The sequence below is a fragment of the Camelina sativa genome, chromosome 14 (genome assembly GCF_030686135.1).
Source record: "Camelina sativa cultivar CO46 ecotype springtype chromosome 14, ASM3068613v1".
Classification (NCBI taxonomy): Eukaryota; Viridiplantae; Streptophyta; class Magnoliopsida; order Brassicales; family Brassicaceae; genus Camelina; species Camelina sativa.
The window spans coordinates 1620886-1647633 of record NC_141893.1 but is presented as its reverse complement, the minus strand read 5'-3'; the positions used below and the strand labels follow the sequence as shown (position 1 = coordinate 1647633).

The window sequence follows — 26748 nt, the reverse complement described above, 5'->3', positions numbered from 1 at the left end:
TCAAATATTTTGATTTGGTGGAAATGAATCAAAATATTTCTTATTTTCTTTGCCACCCACAATTAACTTTAATTATAAATAAATACAAAATTGGTCAACAATTAAAACGAATTATATCAGATTAAATAATTTTTGTAAAGTTTTAAATAAGTTTGGTAGTAGTTCTAAATTTGCTGTAATTTCATCAACAAAAAAAAAAATCAAAATTACAGCAAAAACAAAAAATACAAACGGAAAGAATCATAAATTATAATCTGATGGTCATATAAACATCTTCCAGTTGATCAAAAACAACAAAATGTATATCTTCTTTGACCTCTGTTTCTTCCAAACGTTTTGAGTTCTGACTTAAAGTTAATGAAACACACAAAAAGACAGTAGACAACATGAAGGTAAGTGATATCCATTCCTTAAAATCAGCAACACCCAAAGAGAAACATAAATCTTATCACATTTAGATAGCTTCAACTATATATACACAATATGAAAGAAACAAGAGCACTCTGTGAGGAGAACAGAGAAAACTGATACACACAGCGAAAGAAGAAACAAAGAACTACGAATTGAATGAACCTAACGAATAACCATATCCCAAAACCCGGATTAAAATCTTGTGCTCGCTTTTATCCATTCTCCGGTATACTTTCTTCAAAAAAAGTATTGAGTAAAACTTGCAAAACTTAGACAAAAAAAAACCATAAAACAATGCCAGCTTTGGTAGGGAAAGCTAAACAGGGTGTCTCTCCTTCTGTTCTTGATGTCTTGGTGCTGCATTAAAAATGTTTCAATCGTTTTTGTTTTTATGAATCAAGATGACGAGATAGATGAGAGAAATCAAGAATCAAGAAGATGGTATTTTAAAAACTTACCAAGTCCATTAGCTTCTGAGGTTCCCATGATCCGCAGCCTTTTCACCGAGTTGATAAACATTCTAAACAAAAAAAAGGGAGAATAATGAGATTAGATCTTTATAAAGACTAATCAGGCTTTGAATTGTCGAAACAACACAGCTCATTTTTTCTATATTTACCTCCACGGAACATCGCCCACAAGCATCCAATCTCCTTCCTTATCTTCATAAGTAAGTACAAAGTCTGAAGATCCATCTAAAAGCCTTAGAGGTTTAGCATTTTCTCGACAAGTTGTACCTGATGGTTTTTAAACAGAAAATATCAGTCAAGCTCCATATACAATAATCGAATAGATATATTATAAGATCACTTGACAAGAATACTAACCTGTCATTCCGAAGAACATTTCCTCAAGCGTCTGAGCCAAGTTTTCGTAAGACGAATGAGATCTCATATCCACTTTTCTGCCTATACCAACACCATCCATATTCACCTTAACAAACCCTAAACCCTGAACTTTCCCATTCACCTTCACTGACACATCTTTGAGCTCATCATTCTTCACCACTTTCTTCTTCCCATCTTCTTCTTCGGATTTTGCCGCCTTCGTAGCTTGGTTATTAACCAAACTGTTCATCCTGTGTGACCCAATTGGTGGCCATCCCACCACTTGACTGCCACAACAAATCAAGATTCCCACTTCAATTACTCTCGGAATTCAGATGTAAATCAATTAAACAAAACATTCCTATGAACCAAGTATTAGCATATGCATGACTCCATAGCGTAATCTATAGCACATGACAAGCTAAAAGCTCACCAATGGCGTTTCTTCTCTCAAGCTCTCTCATTCAGGGTAAAGTAGAACAGAAGCTAACTTTAACATTCACATCAAAAGATTTGAGCTTTCTTGATAAAAAAGATTAAAGAAGGAACCTTGAACGAGGAGGAGAAGCTCCTTGGTGAGAGGAGGAAGAGTCAGCAGCGCGTTTAGAGCCAACAGAAGGAAAATCCTTAGCCGTAAGAATCCTACCACGCTCTCTCCACGCGCCACCCCCGAGGCTGAGCCCTAATCCCAATTCCAGCTGCTCACTCTCAGCCGGAACATTATTACTCTTCTTCCCCAACTCCAATTCTGACCCACCACGCATGTCAACAAGAAACCGTAGAATCCAAACGATACCAAAAGTGAGAGTCTTTCAAAGAACCCGAGAAAAGAAGCTTGAGAGAATGAGGACACAGAGAGAATGGAGACAAAAGAAGAGCACGAGGCTATTTAGGGTTTCAGAGAGAGACAGAGAGGATGATTTGGTGGTGGAGACTGGAGAGAGTGATGAGGAATTTGGGGACCCCATATGTCTTGTAATGGCCATACCATAATCCCCTTTTTTTTTTTTTTTTCCCAATCCAAAAAAGTCTTCTCTTTTTTCTTATAAATAAAACTTTTTCTTCCCGACATTATCAAACCTGTCGTGCTCTCTCGTTGCGTTATCGTTGTGTTTGGTTCGAGCAGCAAGAGAAAAAGAGAGTCCCAAGTAACTTGTTTACAGTTGTCTTTGTGTGTGTGTGCAAGGATTTTGCTTTTCCTATACTGTACGGAGTAGTGTTTTTGTCTTGGTGTAAAGAGGCTATATTGTAATGCTTTCGGATGAAGAGTCGTTGTTTTAAATATCGATTCTTTTTGGGAGTAAAGGACTAATCAAGAATCTAGAGAAACTTATGCATTATAATATTTAATTAGGGGCATTAATGATGATCATGCAATTGCATATATCGACCATTTGATTATCTTTCTTTTCTAATAACTAAGATAATCATAATAGTATATGTTAAACGTACCATCTAATTTTAGTTGACAAACAAAAAAATACACCTAGTTCATTCTTATTATTATATATATATATATATATATATTTTACTTTTTCCTTAGACCATGATTGTTGTCGAACAAAATGAGTAATATATATAGAGAGAAAGAGAGAGATTGGTGGGAAAAGATACATAATTATAAAATCGTGGTGATGAGATATTCATCATGATGTTTGATGATCCGTTGAAAACTTTTGCAGGCGCAATTGCTTTTGTGGAAATCACACTTTTGATCAAAATCATTATCAAGGATCGGAGTACGTTAATATCATGCTCTAACTGATGGATTTGATAGAAACTTAAATCGATTCTGAGTTAAATGAAACAAATAAAACAACCGGTTGTATCTTATATGAACCAAATATATCTACATTAAAGTATCCGGATTTGTAGTTAGTTTTATTGTTTATTGTAGATAACAATACCATCGGCTACAAGCCTACAACAACACCAAGACTCTCACTCACTCTCTCAAGAAGCATCAGCTAAGTTGACTCCTGTTTCGGTTTTAGGCTTCAGAATCTGTATTCCACAAATGTATCTGTTATGTTTTAATATTAGTTCAAATAAAAGGATAGGCGAAATTATAACAATTTTTTATTGAATAAAATTATACAAATCATAAAATATTAACTATGCACTTACTTCTATTCTTATAACTGTAAGCCCAAATTTATAAAAGGTTTATGTGGCTTAAATTAATGGGTTAAACTTATAAATTCAAGTATATTTTTTAATTAGAAATGTGAATCCTTTTTGTTTTTCTTTTTAATGTAAAGCTAGGATTTAGGTAGTATTAAATTTTAATTGGGAACAAAATTACATTTACAAAAAAAAAAAAATGGGTGATTGAATTTTTCTTGGGTTTTGACGTTTAACCCTTCTCGGTACACAAGTTGTTTTCCTTCGTCAAAACATTTTATATTTTTAAAATCCCCTTTATAATAAAACAGAAGTACACAACATTGTTTTGTAAACTATATAATTTTAATAAGTTGGTTACAAATAGGTTATACATTAATGATAGATTAATTAGTTACAAATATGTTATACCGAAAATCTTAAAGAGAATATTATAAAGAATCATATCATCTAACTTACTATATTAATTTCTTTTATTAAATTATTCATCAAATAAAATCTTTTGATATCTAACTTAACATATTAATTTGTTAACTATCATTATACTTCACCTTTCATTTTTATATATGAGTCTTTTATGTGAAAAAAAAATTATCATATTATTTATTATAATTAAAAAATAGTTTTATTTCTGGATATACCATAAGTTGAATTTTTAAAAACAAATAGAAATTGTTCAATCTATAAAATATTCAAGTTTTAGTAATATTATTCTTTAAATATAGTATCTATTGAATTAAAAAATTTACTGAGTAACCGGTCAAAATTTGAATATTTAAATTCAAATTTACAAAATTATGTCTTATAATAACATTCAAGTCATGATGTAGAATATACATTGTTGAAATAACTTCACATATATAACCTAATACAACATATTAAAATTTTATTTTAAAATATACAAAATTTTGTATAAAATAAAATTTAACGAGTGTTATAGGACGAATAATTATCTAGAATCATTAACAATATAAAACTTACAAAATAGGTGTTTTTTTCAAGCCATCATATTTGCATAAGATTTTATTATATAATGTTTTATCCAAAAAAACTTTTAAAAACAATCACATAAATTATATTTTATATAAAAATTATAATATAAATAAAATGAATTTCAACCCGTGTTCTAGCACGGATCTTAATCTACTAAACATAGGAAAAAAAACACACACGCAAAGATAAAATGTTTACTATATAGTCATTGTTGATATATTCATCCACTAAAAAAAAAAAAAAAAAGAATCCGTCCAAATATGAATTTAATATAAAACCAGTAAAATTAAAAAATTACACAAAGCTCAGATCATCAGCAGAATACGTGCGATGCATGCGCCCGGCTCCACCTTTCTTAGTTGACCCATCATAGTCGACAGGTCCACCACCACCGCAAACAAAACTGCATTCCACACCACAAATCTTACTAAAACATGAAAAAGGCCCATTACCTCCGTCAGTGTGACGGCGGTTATGTTTTTTTACTGCTGGAGTTTTCCGCCTTGAACTCATTCCTCCACCGGCGGTTGCAGCGGGGACGCTCGCACCATCATAATCACTGCTGCTTATTTGGCTTGATCCAATGTCATATAATGGTGGAAGCTCCATCCGCCATCTATCGAGCTTGGAACGTAATCCTTCAATGCTAGATTCGTCGATACTCCATTCGCTGAGTATTGAGCTCTCTGTTTCGTGCGACCTATTGTTTGCCAATTTCTCAGCCACTTCTGATGGCGATGGACCTAACTCTGATTCAGTTAATATTCTTCTTCCGGCAAAGTTTCTCATTGGTGTACCAAAATCATGATGAGTTTTCATCGGTGTAGCCATGTAGTTTGATCGCATTGGTGTAGATCCGATAATGTTTGACCTCATTGGAGTTGATCCAGCCATGTTTGACCTCATGGGAGTTCGCATTGTAGTTGATCCAACCATGTTGGGATGCATTGGTGACATTGCGATGATGTTGGATCGCATCGGAGTTGATCCAACTCCATTAGGTCGCATCGGAGTGGATGCGATGATGTTTGATCTCAATGGCGTTCCATGCCTTGATAAGTACGGAGAACTTTGACCACGATCGTACTCCTTCACCGATCTTTGTTTCTCATACATTGTCTTGTTTTTTGGTGTTTTACGTGATTGATGGTTTGAACCATAAGGCATGACTTTTTGTCTGTCCCTTCTTGGTGCCTCCACATGGTATTTCTCCATCGGTGATGGATCTATGAGGTCCGATTCGATCGAATCATACCTCTTCTTTGGAATCTTAGGATTTTTGTTAGAAGTAGAATATCCATTCAATTTTTTATCATCAGAATTTGTAGTGGCGGGTGAAGTTTCAGATTCACTGCTCACCAATGCGTTTGCTGGTTGTCTATTAGCCAAACGGCTTCGTTCAGCTCTACTGAGAAGATCTGAAACTACCATGGAACTTGAATCACTTTTAGTACGACGGAGTTCAGGCCTTGAGATTACAGACTGAAACTGTCTCGAAGAAGGAGATTGTGGATTCTTTGAGCTCCCTTTATTGCTGTTTAAATGCAAATGTTGTAGATGATGATCCTCTTCTCCAAGCAAATCTCTGTATCCCACAGCAGAAGAATCCATATGCGTATAAAGCGGCATACTTCGCATTGAACCGTCAAGCAATCCAACACCAATGTTCAAAATCCCTTGAGGTCGGCCTGAAGTACGACGAACCTGAAGTGCAACAAATCTCATTCCTGGAGGTGGGGTGCGACGGTACTCATTGTTGCTGGTTCGATATCCAGGACGACGATTAGGAGGAATGAGATTGCTAATGAGGACACGAACTGTACCTACGTGAACATCTCGAAACCAATGCAATGCGTAGATCTCGATAACAACGGCGGATGTGTCGGCGTATAAAAACTCCTCGTTGACTCTAAACACAAATTTATCGTTCCAAGTTGGGTTTGTTCCACCGTTGTAATCAACGCGGGTGGTGAGTTTGCGTTCAGAGTGAACCCAAGCCACCGCGTAAGTTTTCGTCTTGCGGGCCACGGGAGCCAAGTCTTGTGCTGAGATTATGTTCAACTCTAGCAATTGAAACGATGGGAACATCATTGACATTGTGGATCAATAAATTAATTTTACATCAATATATATTTGTTGGATTCGATCATGTGGAGAATTGCGAGAGAGAGATGAAAAAATAAGATCTCTCTCGCAATTCTCAATTCACGATTCTGGAATGTTGATGATGAATGAAGAAGAGGTAGACTTTTTTGATTGGTATTGGTAATTTTTCAAAAAGTGGGAGAAAGGTAATAATAATCATTATGCTAAAATTGGTTTTTACGTATGTGAGGAAGACAACGTGTTTATTAGGAGTAATATGGTGTTTATCAGCTAAAGTTTACTATTTATGGAGACATTCGTGAGGTATCAATCAAGTTGGCATTGACGATAAAGTCAATTCTGTTACACCATGCAATTTGAATAAGAATTCATTCTGTAAATTAAACATGTAGTTCAATCTAAAAGTAGTTAATGATCTTTTATAATGACCGTATGTTTCACTTACTTCTCCAAATATAACTTCTAACAGGATAAACTCTCTCCATATACAAAAAATAAGTTTGTTTTCTAGTGTCTAGTCCAAAATGAACCGTTTGGAAAAGAAAAAGAAGTGAACCTAAATTAAACTGATTACTACTACTTTTTGTGGCTGGCCTTGGGGAAAAAAGAAGAACATGTTACACATCCTTGTCACATTTATAATGGGCTTCTTTTTTTTATTTGAATGAACCAATGAATTGGAGACAATGTGTCCTCTTTTGTCTATTAATGACTTTGCGGGGTCTAGACTCAACAAGTCTAATAAGTTCATGTGTGTGGACCTAATTGTTCGCCCATAAGAAAGGTCAAACTCAAAAACTAAGGATAATCCCTTCTTTCTTTATATTTAATCACGAGACACCTAACTTCTTTTCTCCTTCTAAATCGAAACCCAAACTAATTTTTTGAAAAATATAAATTGAAAAGTTTTGCTTTTGGAGTGATGGATGAAATAGATAAAAAGTAAAGTTCAACTGAGAACTTGTAAACAAGATAAGACTATAAGGGTCGGTTCACGGAGGTTTTGCTGTTTCCCCAGGAAATCTAAAAGTTTGAACCCCACTTATCCTGTTTCTGGGTTCACCACTTTTATTACATCCGAGTCGTCGTCGTTGTCGTTGTTGTGTTGGGGTCCTCCGAGGAATCTTTTATGTGAACAACGACGATTGAACCAAAACGTGGCTTAAAAAGTAGAAGACTTTGCAACGGATTTAGAAAGAAAAGACCCAAAAGGAAGATGCTGAAGAGTGAGGCATCTCTCTCGAGTTACTGCGATCCCGTTACTGTAGTAATCGATGAGAATCTGGAGAGAACTGTTACGATTGGTGATTCCATTGACGGCGGCGAGTTCAGTTTTGCGAAACTCAAGGAAGAAGAAGAAGAAGAAGACTGTGGTGAAGGTGATGAAGAGGTTGTTATTAAGAAGCTAGGGGTTGGTGACAGAGATGAACAAGGTTATGGGATTGAAAGACCACCAAGTCCTTCTATGCATTTAGCTGCAGGGTTAGGGATCGATAAGTTTGATTTGTATGTTGATGAGATCAAATTTGATTTGCCCGGTTTTGCTGATGAGAATTGTGGTGATTACTACAAAGGCATGCTCGAGGAGTATCCATTGCATCCTTTGCTTCTCAATAACTATGCCAACTTCTTGGAGGTATCGATTGAGTTTTTAAACTCATAATGAACTCTGTTTTGAACCTAGTTTCTATTAATGTCTTGTTATGTGATGGCAGTATAAAGGAGATCTTAGTGGAGCAGAAGAGTATTATCATAAATGTACTGTAGTTGAGCCTTGTGATGGATTTGCTTTAGCAAACTATGGTAGATTAGTAATGAAGCTTCACAAAGATGAAGCTAAAGCCATGAGCTACTTTGAACGCGCTGTTCAAGCATCCCCTGAGGATAGGTCTGTTACATCGTTCTTTGCTAATACCATTGGTGATTCTGTGATGGTAATTTACCTGATTATACGTAATTTTCCTTTTCAGTAATGTTCTTGGGGCATATGCTAGTTTCCTCTGGGAGATAAATGATGATGAGGAGGAGGACTCTCTAACCGGACAAGGAAAAGAAGAAGTTGAGGTGGGTTTTGTTTTGTCACCTTTTAAATCTCACTTTGAATCTTGTAGTAGTTATTTTCGCTCAAAGTAGACAGTTGTTACTTGGTGATGAACTCAAGTTTGTATTCTGCCTGGTGTTATTATTGTTAATAGGCTTTTTCGATTCAAGTCTCTGATGTTGAGTTTTGTTCTATTGTCCCCGGAAAGAAAAAGCCTGATGCAGCGGAAAAAAGCAGCTCAAGCTTGTCAAAGACAGAAGATGGAGAAACGCTCTGCAGATACGCGAAAGCGTTCTGGACTATTAATGGTGACCATGAGAAGGCATTGGTCTATTTCGAGAAGGCCGTTGAAGCCTCTCCGAATGACAGGTATCTCTCTCTTACACAATATTTCTTTTGTTTTTTTCACATTTGAAAAAACTGAAATATGATCATCATCTTCTGCTGTTTTGGCCAGCATTATTCTTGGAGAGTATGCTCGGTTCCTATGGGAAATCGAAGAATGACCATCAAGAAGAGGAAGAAGATGTCTATAGCTGAGGAGAAGATCGAAGGTTGATAAGCTTTTCTTCTTCATGGAAACCGCTTGTTGTATTGTAAGCTTTAAAAGCTTCGCTCATGTCCGTTATATGTTGTTGTATATTCAATTCAGAAACGAGAGAATCTCGTTAAAAACCATTTTTATGTCTTTTGCAGATTCGAATGTTTTTTACAGGATCAAACTTAATGTTCCAACTATGTAATATAAATGCTTACTGATTCACTCGGACCACGTTATCTAAAACAGTTTTATGGTTGGAATTTCTTAATCAAAGAGACTGATACTAATCAACTTTCTCTTCCAGGTAAATGACATTATAGTAGTAGTTGGAATAAACGGTTTAGTGTAATTGATTGAGAAAAAAACAAAGTTCTCTTTTTCACATTTTTGGAAGTAATTTTTGAACATTCCACTAATGGTCCTTCCCATCTACCACAAAAATTTCCTACCTCCCAAGAATATGAACTAACAAAATTAAAATTAAAATATAATAACAATTTTCATAAAACTAAAAAAGTTTGGACTTAGGAATTAATAGCCTCTTAGGAAAAAAGAAAAATTAAACTTGTGGCTGCTTCTCTCTCTTTTGAGGGATTGGACTCCTTTTGTTCTCTTCCTCCCCATCTTTCAATAGTCTGCCAAAAAAACTATCATTATTATGATAAATTCCAATAGTATTATTAACTTTATACTAATAAATATTCTACATCACATGTGCATGTGTTTTTTATGTATGTATGTATGTCATATACCTTTTTTACATATGCCTTATATACTACATGTATATGTAATATTATTATAAAGGTATGATGGCTAATGCAGTGTGTATAGAATAGGTGAAGAAGAAATGGTACCGTCATGTTTCTTCCTCATCAAGTTTTTGGCAAAAAGCAAACAAATGACAAGAAAGCCAACACCAGCTGCTCCTCCTACTATTATTGCCACCGTCTTCCCTGTTGCTCCTGTCCACATTTTCAATATTTTATCAATATCAAATGCACTCAAACAATGTTCATGTATGTACGTAACCATCAATAATATCAACAAAATATGCACATCTCTGTTTTTCCCTAAGTACTTTTGAAGAAAATACTAAGTGGTAGACCATTTTTAATAAATTAAGACATCTCTTATGGGTACAAACGTATTTAATGAAAGCATAATAAATAAAGTATTACTAATTAATTGAACAAACCTATAGGGAATATTGAAAACTCCAAGGTGTATAACATATCTGTTACCAATTTATTTAAAGAAAAAGTACACTTTTCTTTTCTTTCTAAGAAATCCTTGAGACTAAAAATGGAAGAACCAAGTCCCACAATCAAAATCTTCAAATTAAAGTGAATATTAGTTTAAATCGGAAAATGTTCAAATTTGAGAAAAAGATTGATTCTTTGAAAATGACTTCTTTTTGTTTTTTATTGGGTAAATCAAGATTCTGATGGACCCAGAAATCAAGAACACTAACCTGTAGAAGACGAAGAATCTGAATTTGAAGAACCAGAGCTGGAGGAAGAAGAAGAAGACGAAGAAGAAGAAGAAGATCTTCTAGGGACACCATTAGGGTAATAGCTATAAGCGATGAAGCACTTGTGTAGATAAATTTGACCGGAGATTGCGCTTCCACATTCCACCTGAGCTTTCTCGAGTGCGTTCTTGACGCATCCGCTGCAATCAGTGTCTCCCACATCTCCTTCGCATTGTCCTAAAACGTAGACAGATTCGTAAGTCGTTGCGTAGAACCCGTGGCCGGAGACGACGCCGTTTTGCATCACCCCAAACGCCGTGTCCCTTCTCTCTGCGAACCCTGTTCCGGCGATGTTGCTCTTCCCACATGTCTTGAACAGCATCTCCATCCCTGCGAGAAAATTAAACCGGAAATTTCGGTGTAAGAACAACCAAACCGGTCTTAGTCTGTTTATAGACAAAATCTAAAATTGAAAACTTTCTAATTCACTTCTGACCGAACTGAACCAATTCGATTCTAACCAAACCGGGACAAATCTCTCTCTGAACTGAAACTAAAATTGAACTGATTATATGTAACCAGACCAGAGGAAGCTTGCTTAATCGAACCGGTAATTCGATTACTCAAGAGGCGGTTTAATGGTTAGTCCGGTTCGATTGAAGCCAGCGAAGAAGAGAAGGGGTAACCTGAAATTTGAGAAAAGCCAGCGACTTCATAGAGAAGATAACAGCCGGAGAGCTGAACTCTAGAGGCAATGGTTTTGCCACAGAGCTTGTCGGAGAGAACAGGAAGACGACTGACACAGTTGTAACAGTCATGATTGCTTAAATCTCCTCTACACTGGAACAGACCAGTGATTGTGGTAGTGCTTGTTCCTGTTGTGGTCTTGTAGAATCTGGTTTTAGTTGACTGAGATACAAGTGAGCCGAACATAGCAGAGAGTGCTTGTGAGTATAAACCAGATGGATCTGAGAATTCCTGTTTTGCACATCCTTTGTAGATTAAGGTTGTGTATTCCGTTGTTGCAGATTCTACTACGACGACATTGAGATCTGGAAGCAGCAGACACATCATCAAGATGGTGCTGATGGATGAGATTGAAAGACCCATGTTTGTGTGTTGTGTGGACTCTTTTGGTTTCTTTCTTTTCTTCTTTTTGCTTTGGGGGGGGGGGGGGGGGGGGAGTGTTTCTTGAAAGCAAGATTGTTGGAAAAATCAAACCATTGGCTTTCTCATTTTGTAGAGATGTATGAAAGATCGAATCTTTGTGGGATTTTTTTGGTTTTATGGGTTTTTGAGTTTATGTAATTGGTTGCTTGGTGGCTCAGTAAAGCTTTTATGTTTTTTGTTTCTGTCTTCTAGGTTTCTGGGTTCTTGTTTTTTTGGCTTTGCCTTTGGATGACCACTCTTTCTCTCTCTCTCTAAGACATGTGAGGGGATATTAGAAGAGAGAGAAAGAGTGAGTGAGAGAGTCTCATTACCTTTTAACGCTTCTGAGCCATTCAGTTCTGAAACTGTACAAATGTTTGATTTACTGCAGCAAACAAAATTAATAATTTATTGATTGAAAGCTTTAGAAATGTGTTTATTTATTTGCTTTAGCCTCCTTTTTACCACATACTAGTGGCCTTTGAATCTAATTCAAAGTAAGTTTATCTCTAATCTAATCTAAGTGTCATTTCTCATTGACTTACTTTGTGTTACAGTATGGTTTAGTGGTTGTTGTGTTACTTTGGAAATTGGGTAAAGAAAGATACAAACTTTTCTTTCACTTGATAGCTGCTGATACCAAAACATGTTTACGAAATTTAACTAATAACGGAATTAGAAAAGATGGTCCATAAATGGAAAACTAAAAAGGCCAGAGAGAGAAAGAGTTGGAGGAAGTGAAAAGGAATCTAAGATTGGTGTGGGGAATGGGAAGATTGTGAAGTGTGTTTTTTGACCAGAGAGTACAGTCAAAATCTCTGTCTATCTCAGGGTTTTCTAGTTTCTATGACCACCAATCACTTTCTTTTGTCTTCATTTCATTGTCTTACGAAGTGTTTAACTCTTACCGGTTTAGGTCCAACAGATTTACTCTTACCGCGTATACCGGTTTAGGTCCAACAGATTTACTCTTACCGCGTATAGTGTGAGCAGGTAACTTTCTCTGATTACTGTTTTGATTAACCAACCACAAACCTTATTAACCAAATTAAACCCTATTAAACCGGATTATTAACCGATTACAATCCGATTACATAAATAAACCTAACTTTAACCTAAAAATCAAAAAATCCCCAAATCAATTTTTCCCTTTTTCTCTCTCGACGAACCCTAAGATTTTTTTGTGATTTCTTCTTCTCGATTCTTCTCTCTTGGTGCTTGCGATGACGTTAATTCCCGTTACTACTCCGCCTATTGGAGTAGATTTCGACGAAGAAGCTGCGGATCGAGATGAATTTCATATGGACAAGTTGGCAACAGATTTTACGGAGACGGAGGAATTGATTCGCCATAACGTGTACCCAGAAAGCGACGATGAGGCTGAGGAAAGTGTTCGTAGTGATGCTGCGAGAAGGGGGTGTGGAATCGTTCGTGGTGATGGTTCGATGTACAAAAGGCAAAGCCTCTACAATGGAATCACTTTTAAAGAGTGTGTTCTCGACTATGCACTGGCAAGCAGATGTAACCTGAAGCAATACAGGTATGATAGGGATAGAATCGGTTTTAAGTGTGTTGGTGCTAAGGGGAAATGCATGTGGAAAGTGTATGCCGCATCTCTTCACAATGACTCGATGTGGAGGATTACACTCTACATGAACAAGCATATTTGTGTACCTAATGGAGAGTGTGAAATGTTTAAGGTCCAAGTCATAGCTAGGTTATTTCTTGATAAGATTAGAGAAGAACCAGAATATTACATGCCTTTGAAGATGGAGCAGACAATAATGGAGAAGTGGAAGATATCAGTTACTAGGGGTCAATGTCAAGTTGCTAGGAGAAAGGATTTGGGATGGATAGAGCTTGAATATGACACTCAGTTTGAACGGCTCAGAGACTATGGGGCTGAGATATTGGAAGCAAATCAAGGTTCTGTTGTAGAGATTGATACGGTGAAGAACGATGCTGGACAAGATGTGTTTAAGCGATTTTATGTTTGCTTTGATGTTCTTAGAAGAACATGGAAAAAATCATGCAGACCACTAATAGGAGTTGATGGTTGTTTCTTGAAAGAAAAGATCAAGGGACAGTTGCTGGTTGCTTTAGGGAGAGATGCTGATAATGCTATTTACCCAATAGCTTGGTGTGTTGTTCAAGTTGAGAACACGGATAATTGGTCATGGTTTGTGAATAGGCTGAAGATTGACTTGGAATTAGGTGATGGGGATGGTTACATTATGGTGTCTGATCGACAAAAGGTATGTGTGGTTGGATATGTTTTATGTTTTGATTAAGAGTGGATCAGATTCTAATCATGTTTTCTTTGTTTCAGGGGTTGATTAAGGCGGTTGAGTTAGAGTTACCAAAGATTGAGCATCGAAAATGTGTTAGGCACATTTATGGCAATCTAAAGAAGAATCATTTGAATAAGAAGCGGCTGAAGAAACTCTTCTGGGATCTAGCTTGGTGCTACAACAGTAAAGATTACGAAGAGAGCTTGGAGAGGATCCATGCATATGATAGTAAATTATTTGAAGATGTGATGAAGACTAAACCAAAGACTTGGTGTAGGGCATTCCACAAGATTGACAGCTATTGTGAGGATGTTGAAAAAAACTCTATCGAGTCCTTCAATAATACAATCAACAAGGCAAGAGAAACCATTTGTGGCCATGTTGGAAGCTGTACGAAGGCTTGCCATGGTTCGGATTACTAAACGGTCTGAACTATCTCATTCACACGAAGGTTAGCAACACTACATTTCTACCATCTTTCATTTATATGTACTGAATTCAACAATTTAATATGTTTCATTTATTTTTCAGGGATATGCACTTCATATGTGAAACGTTTCTTGGCTGAAGAGCATAAGGCAGCTTCTCAGTGCTTTGTATATCCCAGCACAAATGGAGCTTATGAAGTGTACCTGGGATATGACAAACACATAGTTTGTTTGAATGAAAGAACTTGTACCTGCATGAAGTTTCAGATATGTGGAATCCCCTGCGAGCATGCTTATGAACTGATAATGAAGAAGACATTGGAAGCTGAAGACTACGTGTGTCAATGGTTCCGAACTTTCAAGTGGAGGGAGAATTACACGGATGGGATTGTTCCACAAAGAGGTCCACGCTATTGGCCTTGCACTGGAGGAGAAACTGTCTGCCCACCACCAAGGCCGAATGATGAAAAGGTAGACAAGAAGAGGAAGAAGGGTGCTCATAAGTCACCTACCAAGAAGCAACCAAAACAAAAGAAAAGAATCATGCATTGTGGGATATGTGGTGCAGCTGACCATAACTGTAAGTACCACGAGAAGACCAAAAAGAAGAATACTACACACGTTAGTCTTCATTCATTAAATTGATTCTAATGTGATGGCTGGTTCTTTGTTTCATTAAATTGATTCTAATATTTGTTTAAATTTGTAGGATGGAACTCAAGTGGAATCTTCTCAAGGTTGTATGACTCAAGAGAAGTAATGTGGGATGGAGGAAGTAATGTGGGATGGAGAAGCTTGGATTAGCACAAGTAGGACTTTTTTTTTTTTGGTATTTTGACCTGTTTCGGAACATATGTTGTTCTGTCTTAGTGTGGTCTATGTCTCTTTACAACCATTTTAACATCTCTTTTAAAAAAAAAACATTATGTCTCATAAAATCCAACATAGAAAACAGCTTACAATGTCATCATATTAGCTTAACTAGACCACAAATGATCAAACAACCAACTACTAAAACAATTATCATCCTATTCATCCTGGTTTTGAATTCAACTTTTACATCTTCAATCCTCTCAAATATCTCTTTCTCAAGCTCCATTTTCATCTTCTTCTCAAGCTCCATTTGCATCTTCTTCTCAACCTTCATTGTCTTTGATAAGAACTCTTTCATTGTCTCCACCTCATCCAACAAAGCCTCATCGATCCACTTGAAAAGGTGATTGTCATTCATAAGCTAGACCATGTATAATTGATTTGATTATCATTTACAACCTTTTCAAAGATTAATAACCAAATAATAACTTTAACTTCATATTACCTTGTTTCCAGCTGCATACACACAACGAAAGTACCGTCGATTTGGGTTATGGTCGGATTTGGAAGTTTTGGCCACAACTGCTTCTCCACACCAACATCTTTTAGGTACACCAACAACTCTACCTCTTTCGCGGACATTTGTCGAACAGCTAGAAGATCCAGAGACATTGCTCATGATTTTGAGAGAGAAGGATTTCCTTTTCAATTTCAATTTTTAGGGTTCATAGTAGCAAATTTGGGGTTATCGAGTTTAAAATAGAAGAAGAAGTCGGGTCGGGTTGAATCTATTACCCGTATTGTAAATTGATTTTATACCGGTTTGACATGAATTTCTATCGGGTTTAGATCCAAAACCGTGTAAACCCAGTTCGATGGGGAAATAGGCGGAGAAGTATGGATTCGGGGGGAAATAGGCGGAGAAGTATGGATTCGGGGAGAAATAGGCAAAAGATATAAGTCCGAAGGAGAACTAGTAAGAAGGCAAAGATCGATGAGAAACTGACACGATATGATAGTTCTGAGGGGAAAATAGTACGTCGGTCCCTTTCAGACTAAAGATAGAAAGGTGAAGAATTGCAGATACTTAAAGTAATGATGTTACAAGAACCTTCGGACTTGAAGTTGTAGATTGAGAAAGAAAGGGAGAGCTCATGTGTATGTGATTTTGAAAGGACCATCAAAAAGCTACCAAACAGAACTGTAAAGATACAACAAAAATCGAAAGATTGAGGATTTAGCTACTCTTGATGATGGGACTAAAAAATCTCTTCATGAATCTTGTGCAGAATCTTCGGTATTGTCATCGCCAGGTAAACCAAATATCCTGAGATTACGGTCCATTGAAGCGACTGCTATGTATTTGGAGTCGGGTCCAAACTTAACACATGTTGCTTTACCTGCAAATTCATGGATTACAATGTTTGCATAACAGACTAAAAAAAAAAAAGGAAGAGCAGTGACCTCAAAAGCTTAATCATAAAGCATTTACCTGTACCGGACATATCGGGAAGAGTCTTGATTGGGTTCCATTCTGCTTTTACACTAGCTGTTTGGAATACTCTACAACAATAAAACACAAATTTTGTATTAGATGATCTGCAAAAGAAACAAATCTATATATCCAAAGTGCATTTTTGGTGATAGCAGGTTCTTTGAGTTTGCACAACTATTTGTTGAATATCTCGTTATCAAAGTTGGCCCCTAATTTAAATAATTGCCTACATTGTGTGTATCAAAGTAAACCTCACCTTATATCTGAAGCAGCAATGCCAAGATAAGATCCACTGTGGTCGAACTCCACTGCACAAAAATTTCATTCAGGTCTTAGTAAATGAAAAACTAATCAGCAAAAAGGATTACTAGAGTGCTCAGATAGTTGAATACCCGAGTTTGCATCTGGAAAGTCAAATGTTCGGAAGTTCTTTAACTTGCGCAAGTCCCACAACCTAACACCATCTAGTGCAGCAGTCTGTAAAATAGAAAAATAATAGAAATAGTGCGCAGTCAAAAGGAAACTGGTGATATCCTTCTTTCTACTTAACTTAGGTCAAAGTACTAACCGCAAGGAAATAACCGTTCTCAGAGAATGATACAGAGGTGATTTCCCCAGTGTGTCCACCAAACTTTGCCACATTTGCCTATCAAAAGACACATATTAGATGAAAGTGAAGTGAGAACCAACTTACAAGTGAGAGCAGTTTGATGATCGAGGAAGGTCAGAGAGATTTTACCTGACTTTTTACATCCCAAATCTTAACAATAGACTGAGCGGTACCAGTTCCAAGAATGAGACCATCGGGATGAAAAGCAGCAGCCGTGTAATCCACCTCATCGGAACCATCTGTCACCTGAATGACAACAACAATAATGAGAAAGACGCACTAACAAAAACATTTATTTTAACAGTCTTATTTCGCATTACCAATAAAGACAATGTTTAACGAATCTTTTGCACATAGTATATAAGCATGGGTATGTTCACATTAAACAAAGAAAAGCTGAAACTGGAAAACAGGTATCAGTAGTTGCTTGTGGATGAAAATGTTGGGGACCTGAGCAAGGCATAAACCGGAGGACAGATCATAAAAGCACCATGTACTGTCAAGAGATGCCGACACAAAGTATTTATTCGTTGCGTGGACAGTTACAGCTCGCACCTGAAAACCACATCATTGCTTTTACATTAAACAGAACAAATATGAATAAAAGGAAAAACTGTATGAGACCTGTACAAGTTCTTCAATTACATCCTAACCTCTGCAGAGTGATCTTTTAATGTATGTCTACACGAATAGTTCCCATCCTCAGAACTTCCCCAGATACGGACTGTCTGCAGAGTGTCAAAACACCAAACCAATCAATCCATCATGTAAGTCAACTGATTTGCGGCTGTTCAATGAAAAGTTAATCTCCTAGTGGCTAGTACTACTCATTAAAATCATGCAATACTCAAAGGATAAGAGAAACTCCTACATAGATTATGTACACGTACTACATATAATAATCATGACTTACCTTGTCTGATGAAGCAGTCAACACAAGATCAGCGTCACCAACAAACTTAATGCTTGTAACCTGCAAAAGGAACAATGCATGTCAAGCACAAACCAACTAAGGAAAAGTTATAAGAAAAAAAAAAAGACTACGGCAAAAGACAGACCTTCTTTGAATGACCAGTCAACGTTGATAAAATTTGTCCTGAAGGACGATCAAAGAGAACGGCAGTTGTATCAATTCCTCCTGTAGCAATGATATCCTGGTTACCACATATAAAAGGAAATTAAGAATATTAATATTATGAAGAACAGATACAGGAATCTGCGCAAACAAAAGGTATTGAATAATAAACTAATGCAATGAATCAATACGACCGAAGCATTGTTTAGTATAAAAATAGAGAAAATTGTATACTTTTTACGCTAACTTTTTTCTTTTCCCAAGAATAACATTGATAAGCATCCAACTAGGGATTCACGAGAGTACAACTTAATATAAGCGCACAAGTAAGCACGTCACTTTGACTATTAATGCAGTGACTTCCCAGAACAGACAAAAACTACACAAAGTGATGATGAATGAAAAATTGAGAAGTTCCAGATGTCAAACCTTAGAATGTAGGATGTCCATTGAAAAAATGCCAGGTTTGTTGGTCTTGTGAAGTGGGTGGCTTGAGAGTTGGGTGAACTTCTCCAGAGCATCAATTGAAGCCAATGTTTTAGGGATCTAGAGAACCAATGAGGAGATATTATTAAGACAGAAGAACCACACGCAAATCCAATTAAACTCCAAAAATACAGATATCCTCCTTGTATGGCACAGATAATAATGTATGTGTATGTATATGTATAGCTAGTATGTTCTCTCTTGCCTTCTATTTTCCAACTAAAATACTGATAAATGTGCAGCTGTATGCGTTACCTGTCTCTTTTTACGTTGCTGAGAAAGAGCAGCATTACAATCTGTCAGTTCTGTGATAACTTCAGCCGAAATTCCAAGACGCATTTTCTTGGCATCAGGCCCCTGTTCACCATCATCCATAGCTTTATTGCAACGATAAAACAAACTTGTTACAAGAGAAATGACCACATAGCCAACTTAATTTGAGAAGCAAATGTGCAAGCATACCTCTTTTGCCATTACTAAGAGCAGCATTCGCTGTGGAAGCTTCGGGGACTGCAGGTAACTGCCTTTCAGCCTCAGCGAGCAACTGGCGTGATTCGTCTCTTTCGTTTTTAAGCCTAGCAATCACACGGCAAGCAGCATCGTGCTGCAAACAGGAGGAAAAGTTTACCCCCAAAAAATCCATCAATCACCGTTATCACTAGCAGAAATAAGAAAACTAGAGTACGTAATAGATTTATGTAATTCATGAAGTCTGATAAGGTAGTGGCAGATACACTAAACCATAATTACCTGATACAAAGCATGACTTAGCTCTTGCCTTGCAGTATGCAGTTGTTGTTCCAGCGAAAAATTTGAAAGTATCAAACTATCCCATTCCTACAAGCACAACAAATGGATAAACTTTTTATGCATTTATTTTGCCTAAGTCAACATAACCGGTGAACAGTTTTGTTTGCAATCTGCTATGCTAAATGAACATACAATTCAATGTAAAGAGTAGAATGCAATCTGCTATGTAAAAAATAACTCAAATAGCCATGTAGACCATAAGTTCATTGAACCGTATAACTTAATATATTCCTTAATAGACAAAACGGAAAATGAAGGTATAAGGGAAACAAGATAAAAACTTACAGTCTGGAACGCTCCAAGCAATCCAGGGATGCTAGCTGCGTGTAATGCTTTCGGTTTTACGATCTGGAAAATGGTCCCAGAGAACGAATCAGGCTTTAAAATAAGTTTCTACAAAGAGTTCTCTATGACAAATAATTCCAGCGGTTGCATTACCTTGCCAGTTTTGATGGGAACAATGTCCTCAAGGGTATGTGGTTCACCAGTAACCGGGCATTTCCCATAATCCTACAAGGTACCACAAGCAATCTACAAATTATCACGGACGCATACACAGGAATATAAACCAGATGCATTGACAAATCTGAAATATAACCAGGCAAAATTTTGTAAACCATGCATAAGGAGCACACTAGTTCCAGAACTTCTACACTAAGAAAACATCTGAAGCAAATACAGAGGTACAAGAGGATGACGAGCTAAAAACCCTAAACTGGAGTCGAACCAACGGAGAAAAGCAAAGAGCTTACTTACCGATATATGCCTCTCGATAAGCCGTTTCTCGTAGAGCAGACCCGACTTCTTCGACACCACAGGCACTTCCGGAACTTCGCCGGAAACTGTATGGAATAAAAAAAAAAAAACCCACAGTGTTACCAAAAAGAGACCAAGCAAAATAAAAACCCTAAATCGGCAAATAGAGAAGAAAGAGTGGCTTACTTGCACAATTCATCTTCTAAGTATAAACGAAGAAGAAGAAGAAGTATACGCAGCAACTAGAAGACTAATCGACGAATCCCTTAAGAGACTGGACTAGGGTTTAAACTACTCTGGTCCCGGCGGTACTAAACAAAATCGCAGAAGCCTGGAGAAGAGGATGCAGACGGAGAGAGAGAGAGAAGCCAAAAAAAATTGTTTAAGCTGCAGACGAAAAAATTAGAGTTCTCTCTTGCTATTAAAGTTTGGGCCTTTTTACATTTAACATGAGATATGGGTTATTGGGCTTTTTATGAAGCCCATTAGTAAACAACGGTCTATATAGTTCATTCTCGTGGAGATTACAATACGTGTGCAACACTGCACTGGAAGCTTTTTTTGCCGAAGATGCTTCCTTGTAAAAAGTATCGATTCATCATATCAGCTTTGATCTCAAGCTGTTTCTTTTTTTCCTTTTACCAACAAGTTGCTATTTTTTCTTTCTCGTGATAAATCAATTATTTACTCATTAAATTATTTCTTGCAACCTCATTAATATCTCTAATTCTTGAATCGTATATATTCGTATATATGAGCATGTTTATTTTATAACAGATATACCAACAAGAAAAAAACAAATACCTGAGTGGTGATACGTATATTGTATTTTGTACTATATGATATAATATTAATTAGTATATGTATATTTATTGTTAAACAACATGATTTTGGTGGAATCGTATTATGGATAAATATCAGGGAAAAAGAAAACTTGGATACTCAGGGCAATGATTTCAAATGCTTCACAGAGTTGGGGACCAAATAAAATGTTGACAAGCCATCTCCCAACCATGACCAAAACAAAACAGCTAAATGAGAACAAACGAAAATATCGCCGTATAAGTAATTACTGCGTAATAGTCTATGAAAGTTATAAGAGTTTTTATAAGTTTTGAAGTGAGAGGATATTTTGAACTTTGAAGGTTTTAAATTTTTAACTGAGCGATAGTCCTATTTACGTTTATCTATATACATATTCTTACCGATCTATAAACGTATCTTTTTCATTTTGTATGATCAGTTAATTAATTTGGTTACAGGTTGTAAGAAGAACAACAATATAAGAAAACGACAACTCGAAGTATGGTATGCTAAAACTATATCACTGTCACGGAATTTTTATCCAAAGGAAACCATTTTCATATGAAAGTTGTAGTGATCGAATTTAACTAAGCATCACGTAACTTTTTTTTTCCTGAAAATTTGCATGAAAGAAATAAATTTGACTTTGTACAATCTCTTTCTCTTTTTATATTTCTTCCAACTTTTCACTGACCTAGTCTCTTTATTTTCTTTCTTTTGTTCTTTGCCACTTCTTACCAGCACTAAAAAAAAGGAGCCAAGTAAAAATTTAGAAAATAAAAAAATAAAAGTGCTAAAAATAAAATAGAAAAGCTAACTCTATAAATAGAAGACTTAATTTTAGTACTTTGAAGTCAGAAAGTCCAAAAAAGAATATGGGTCAAACTTCTTTTTACCGGTCAACTAAGTCATCACTTAAGGTGTGTGGACCAATGTCTCCACGTCAACTCAAATTATCCACGTGTTACCATTCATTACACGCCACGTCACGAGAATAAGAAACTCTAGGACCAGCGCGTTTAACGTCAATTGCCACGCTGGCATTTTTCTCAAGGAACTCCTTCATTACATTAACATATATACATATACGTATAGATAGATAGATAGATAACTTCCATAACTAATAACCTCTCTAATTTAGTTTTCTCCAGAAAGCTGTAAGAAATCTATTTTCTTCTCTGTCTTAAACAACAAACATTTTGGTGTTAATCGTTATTTCTTGTTCGTTCCAGTATTTTAATTCTGTAAGATTTTCTTGTTCAGACCATCACTCCTTTGGTACCACATTCAAGAAGCCTCTCTTCCTGGGGAATTTTCTCTCTCGATCTTATCCAGGAAACATTTTCACGTTGGAGGTCATAAAGAACACATAAACATGTCGCAGGACGTCATTTCGTCTCACGAGCAGCTTTCGATGGTACGTAAACTAATCTCATGTGACATGTCCATCACTTTTGAGTTATTTTCTAATTCGTGCAATGCTAATTGTTTGTTCTTGAATCTGTTTTAAGCCCTTCAATTCTTTTCTGGTGTTTTCTCTACCGAACATTGGTTTGCTCATATGATTGGAAAAAGCCTTTTTCTGAAAACTTTGCATGTATATCCAAACGCTCTTTAAACTTTATTATATGAAAAGTCAAACATATTTCTTCTATGTAATTTAGCCCAATGGAATAAAACAATGTTTCTAAAATCGATGTTTTTTTGTAGGTAACATCGTTTTCTTTAATTAATATCTTAGTTATTCGGGTTTATCTTTTGTCAAATTGCTTCATTCCTTTTACTTACTTTTATGTCGTTTCTTGTTCTTTTACAACTCAGTTCATCTTCCAAACGTCTGAAACGATCATTTGTAAAGCAAACTTTTTAGTTCTAAACTCTTTTGTACGGTGTTCATTGTACCTTCTTGGATATCTAGCCAACCACAAATCATCACAAGACATAAATAGAATAAACAGTTTTTCAGAATTCAAAAGATGCTACATCTCTTTCTTAAGTAAATATAATTTGAACTTTTTGATAATTAATTATTTATTACATATTTTCATTATTTATATGTTAAAATATAATCATATGAATTTCTATTGGAAATATATTAATTAGTACTGTATCAAGAAAATAATGATTCGTGCTCTGATCTAGGCCTTTATTTGTTGCTGTTAAAGAAATCAGATGTTGGTTATAATTAGGCAATGTTTTGGTTCTAAAGAAACACTAGAATCCAAAAACTTTCCTGTTATGGAAACTCTCCCTCCTTATCGTCAATTTCTTCTATAGATTCTGTATTGATGAAAACCACATAGAACGAACAAGATCTGATAGTATAAATGTGTAGTTATCTTCAAACGAGCAGTACTGTATTAAACTAAAACTAATTAACCTTTAGGTTTCTTGTTTTGCAAGAAATTCCTACCAAGTGCTTTTTTATGCAAGCCTTCAAAGTATGTCCAAAATAAATAAAAATTGCTTGTATAATTATTTACTTCTTTTATTTTCAGCTAATTCGATATTATATTTACTGTTGGTGTTATTTTGTAGGATGAGATCACAAGCCCTCTCACCGCACAAATCTTTGATTTTTGCGATTCACAATTGTTTCAAGAAACCTTCAATCAAACTTCTGAAGTGACCTCTGCTTCAAACGGTTGCGGCTATGTCGAAAACAACAGCAACAACTTTCCTGACAAATCCAACAGTGGTTCGAATCAAGATCACGAAGACAACAACGACAACGCGGATTTATCCATCATATTTGACTCACAAGACGATTTCGATAACGACATCACAGCTTCCATCGACTTCTCTTCATCAATCCAGTTCCCAGTCTCCGATCAACTCCAAGAGCAGTTTGATTTCACCGGGATTCAACTTCACCAGCCTCCGAATACTCTCTACTCTTCCTCCTCCGGTGAACTTCTGCCTCCGCCTTTATCAGCTTTCGAAGAAGATTGTCTTTCTTCTGTCCCAAGTTACAATCTTGGCTCTATAAACCCTTCTTCTCCTACGTGCTCTTTTTTGGGTAATTCCGGTTTACCAGCTTACATGGCCGTAACCGGGAATATGATGAGCACTGGTTTAGGATCTGGGTTTTACTCTGGAAGTATCCATCTCGGTTCTGATTTTAAACCATCACATGACCAATTGATGGAAATCCAGGCTGATAATGGTGGAATGTTCTGTCCAGATCCAATCAAACCCATCTTCAATCCAGGAGATCATCCTCTCCAGGTATAAATTTGTTTCTTAATCTTCTGAAGTTCCTAATTAAAAGGTTTAGTAAACCGGTCTAATACTAACCGGTTATGGGGTTTTATAGGGACTTGAGGGTGGAGAGAACCAGAACCACATGGTGGCACCGCCGGTTCTTCCGCAGTTAGGGACGGAGATAACCGGTTTAGACGACCCGAATTTCAACAAAGTCGGGAAGCTCTCAGCGGAGCAGAGGAAAGAGAAGATTCATAGGTACATGAAGAAGAGAAACGAGAGGAACTTCAGCAAGAAAATCAAGGTCTTTATACTTAACCATCATAACCGGGATTAAACAATTGGTTTATACATATACCGATTTATTCAGTTTTTTTTTGTTGGTTCTGTAGTATGCATGTAGGAAGACATTGGCAGATAGTCGTCCAAGAGTTAGAGGAAGATTTGCAAAAAATGATGAATTTGGTGAACCAAATAGACAAGCTTGTTCAGGCCATCATGAAGAAGACGATGATGATGTAAGAACACTAGTCCGGTTAAATTACAATTAAAAACCTTATGTTATGTTATTAAGTCTTAAAAACCGTATTAATTAAAACGAGGTTTGGTTTGCAGGTGGGGGTAAAGGAAGAAGAACAATTAGTTGATTCTTCGGACATATTTTCACACATAAGTGGTGTGAACTCTTTCAAGTGCAGTTATCCAATCCAGTCTTGGATTTGAGTTGGAGTACTCATTACATGCATGTGCTTATTATAAGTTACAGCCAAAACAAAAAAAAATAGTATTGATTATAGAGGTCTATTTGTATATTTATTAGTACATTAATTTTTTTGTCCATGACTCATGGTTTGTCGAATAATTAGAACATAAGGAAGAAGAGAGATGAATAAAGGGTTTAGGCAGGTAATTATGAATAAAATCGTATTTGAGGGAGAGGGTTTATTTATGTTACATAGAACATTACAAAATTTTGTAGATATATGGTATAATATTTATGATGTGTATTTGATGGGTGTTGTATAATAATAATAAGAATCATTTCAACATATTTATAAGTAGTTGTTATTTTCTTTTATCCTTTCTCTTAATTTACCTATACATTTCCTATATAAAAAATTAGATTAAATTTAGTGAAATAATTGAAGTAAAATAATATATATAGCGTGCTTGGCATTTTGAATTTTAAAATGCATAGATAATACTGAAGATCAAGAAACAACAAAAAGGTCGAGCAAGAGTGCCTCGATCCAATCTCACGCCCAAGGTCCAACGACAATAATACTTTTGTCATTTTTGTTGGTTGGTTTATAGATTCCTAATTTCGTCGTCAGACGTTTTCAAAATTTTAATTATTAGAACTATTGGATTATAATGACAAGACAACTTAAGTTGTTTCTTTTCTTGTTTTGCTTTTTAGTAAAACAATTAACGGTTTACGATTCACGTCTTGAATTTCTTTGGTAATACATGTTGTTATAGTATATGCATGAAAACAACAAATCCAGATAATTGTGATCATAAACAAAAAGTAATTATAAACTGAAGGGTATATATTTAGTGAAAAGTTTATGTATTTTGTAAAATATAAATAACAGTTTCGAGAAGTTCTATATAAAAGAAGTTCTATTTACAAGAATGTACGTATGTGGTTGACCATGACCCATCCCTAAAGTTACGCCATGTTAGAGATTTCTGTTTTGATGCTTTTTTATATTGTTTTGTCTACGAACAATATGTATTGACAATAAACTCGTAACAGAAATATGATGTTGATAATAATAAACAACATATCAACTTATTGTTCGTTTTTAATTAGAAACTATTTATTACTAGTTTTCAAACAGAAAATGCATAAATACAAAATAGTATAAGATACATGCAGACAATTCAGATGATGTACAACGAGTAGCTTTTAAGTTTTCTAGCTTACAGTCAAAAAATATCTTCTTCTACTTTTTTCTCTGAGGGTTTTATATTATAACTGTGAGAACTGAAACCAGAATTCTCTTTCCGAAGTGTTTCATGAGTGGAGGAGCTAACCACCATTAGAGTTTCAAACTAAACTGAGAGTTTTTGAGTGCTAAAAAGTGTATATTATTGTTTGAGTGTAAAAGTTTTTCATCCCCGTATAATGACCCCTCTTATGTATTTATACTAGTTGATTAAACACAATCAATGTCTAATTAATTTTCTACGCAAATTTTGTATCCTAATCAATCCGATTAAATGCGGGAATCTTTGACCGAGTCTGAACTTCGAGCTGACTCGTGGGACACCTCTCCGCGTTCCAGCCTTCTCTTTGGGCTTGAT

General features: G+C 35.9%; 7 protein-coding genes across 11 annotated transcripts; 3 read left to right on the top strand and 4 right to left on the bottom strand.

The window, feature by feature from the left end:
* Positions 1 to 387: 387 nt before the first annotated feature.
* Positions 388 to 2311, bottom strand: LOC104738977 (auxin-responsive protein IAA12). Its single transcript, XM_010459203.3, has 5 exons — positions 1788 to 2311; positions 1239 to 1525; positions 1031 to 1148; positions 870 to 931; positions 388 to 768 (listed from the first exon to the last, which is right to left on the bottom strand). Exons 1-5 carry the CDS (start codon positions 2000 to 2002, stop codon positions 728 to 730), a joined length of 723 nt encoding a protein of 240 aa, XP_010457505.1. The 5' UTR covers positions 2003 to 2311; the 3' UTR covers positions 388 to 727.
* Positions 2312 to 4539: 2228 nt separating this feature from the next.
* On the bottom strand, positions 4540 to 6655 carry LOC104738975 (uncharacterized). The gene has a single exon (XM_010459202.2). The coding sequence runs from the start codon at positions 6450 to 6452 to the stop codon at positions 4650 to 4652; it is 1803 nt and encodes a 600-aa protein (XP_010457504.2). The 5' UTR covers positions 6453 to 6655; the 3' UTR covers positions 4540 to 4649.
* Positions 6656 to 7264: 609 nt separating this feature from the next.
* On the top strand, positions 7265 to 9265 carry LOC104738974 (uncharacterized). 3 transcript variants are annotated; one of them, XM_010459201.3, is made up of 5 exons: positions 7265 to 8097; positions 8177 to 8349; positions 8432 to 8525; positions 8717 to 8871; positions 8960 to 9265. In XM_010459201.3, exons 1-5 carry the CDS (start codon positions 7678 to 7680, stop codon positions 9006 to 9008), a joined length of 891 nt encoding a protein of 296 aa, XP_010457503.1. In that variant the 5' UTR covers positions 7265 to 7677; the 3' UTR covers positions 9009 to 9265. The 3 variants fall into 3 exon arrangements, with proteins under 3 accessions (XP_010457503.1, XP_010457502.1, XP_010457501.1); XM_010459200.2 differs by having other exon boundaries at positions 7319 to 8097; positions 8711 to 8871; XM_010459199.3 differs by having other exon boundaries at positions 7351 to 8097; positions 8657 to 8871.
* A 104-nt stretch (positions 9266 to 9369) lies between these two features.
* LOC104738973 (plasmodesmata-located protein 2-like) lies at positions 9370 to 12117 on the bottom strand. The gene is made up of 4 exons (XM_010459198.2): positions 11201 to 12117; positions 10515 to 10904; positions 9898 to 10005; positions 9370 to 9678 (listed from the first exon to the last, which is right to left on the bottom strand). Exons 1-4 carry the CDS (start codon positions 11622 to 11624, stop codon positions 9671 to 9673), a joined length of 930 nt encoding a protein of 309 aa, XP_010457500.1. The 5' UTR covers positions 11625 to 12117; the 3' UTR covers positions 9370 to 9670.
* Positions 12118 to 12886: 769 nt separating this feature from the next.
* Positions 12887 to 15142, top strand: LOC104743142 (uncharacterized). The gene is made up of 4 exons (XM_087484654.1): positions 12887 to 13918; positions 13993 to 14344; positions 14486 to 15003; positions 15092 to 15142. The coding sequence occupies exons 1-4, from the start codon at positions 12887 to 12889 to the stop codon at positions 15140 to 15142; spliced, it is 1953 nt and encodes a 650-aa protein (XP_087340780.1).
* Positions 15143 to 16259: 1117 nt separating this feature from the next.
* Positions 16260 to 20844, bottom strand: LOC104738972 (pre-mRNA-processing factor 19 homolog 1). 2 transcript variants are annotated; one of them, XM_010459197.3, is made up of 18 exons: positions 20614 to 20844; positions 20428 to 20513; positions 20110 to 20181; positions 19957 to 20019; positions 19612 to 19698; positions 19324 to 19465; positions 19117 to 19238; positions 18805 to 18921; positions 18359 to 18454; positions 18214 to 18273; positions 17954 to 18028; positions 17751 to 17855; positions 17430 to 17546; positions 17259 to 17336; positions 17083 to 17167; positions 16947 to 16998; positions 16688 to 16758; positions 16260 to 16595 (listed from the first exon to the last, which is right to left on the bottom strand). In XM_010459197.3, exons 1-18 carry the CDS (start codon positions 20624 to 20626, stop codon positions 16468 to 16470), a joined length of 1569 nt encoding a protein of 522 aa, XP_010457499.2. In that variant the 5' UTR covers positions 20627 to 20844; the 3' UTR covers positions 16260 to 16467. The 2 variants fall into 2 exon arrangements, with proteins under 2 accessions (XP_010457499.2, XP_087340999.1); XM_087484873.1 differs by having other exon boundaries at positions 19117 to 19218.
* Positions 20845 to 22339: 1495 nt separating this feature from the next.
* LOC104738971 (uncharacterized) lies at positions 22340 to 25484 on the top strand. 2 transcript variants are annotated; one of them, XM_087483414.1, is made up of 6 exons: positions 22340 to 22388; positions 22495 to 22648; positions 23770 to 24459; positions 24548 to 24739; positions 24828 to 24953; positions 25051 to 25484. In XM_087483414.1, the coding sequence occupies exons 2-6, from the start codon at positions 22607 to 22609 to the stop codon at positions 25156 to 25158; spliced, it is 1158 nt and encodes a 385-aa protein (XP_087339540.1). In that variant the 5' UTR covers positions 22340 to 22388; positions 22495 to 22606; the 3' UTR covers positions 25159 to 25484. The 2 variants fall into 2 exon arrangements, with proteins under 2 accessions (XP_087339540.1, XP_087339541.1); XM_087483415.1 differs by lacking the exons at positions 22340 to 22388; positions 22495 to 22648 and adding an exon at positions 23568 to 23672.
* The last annotated feature ends 1264 nt before the right edge of the window (positions 25485 to 26748 follow it).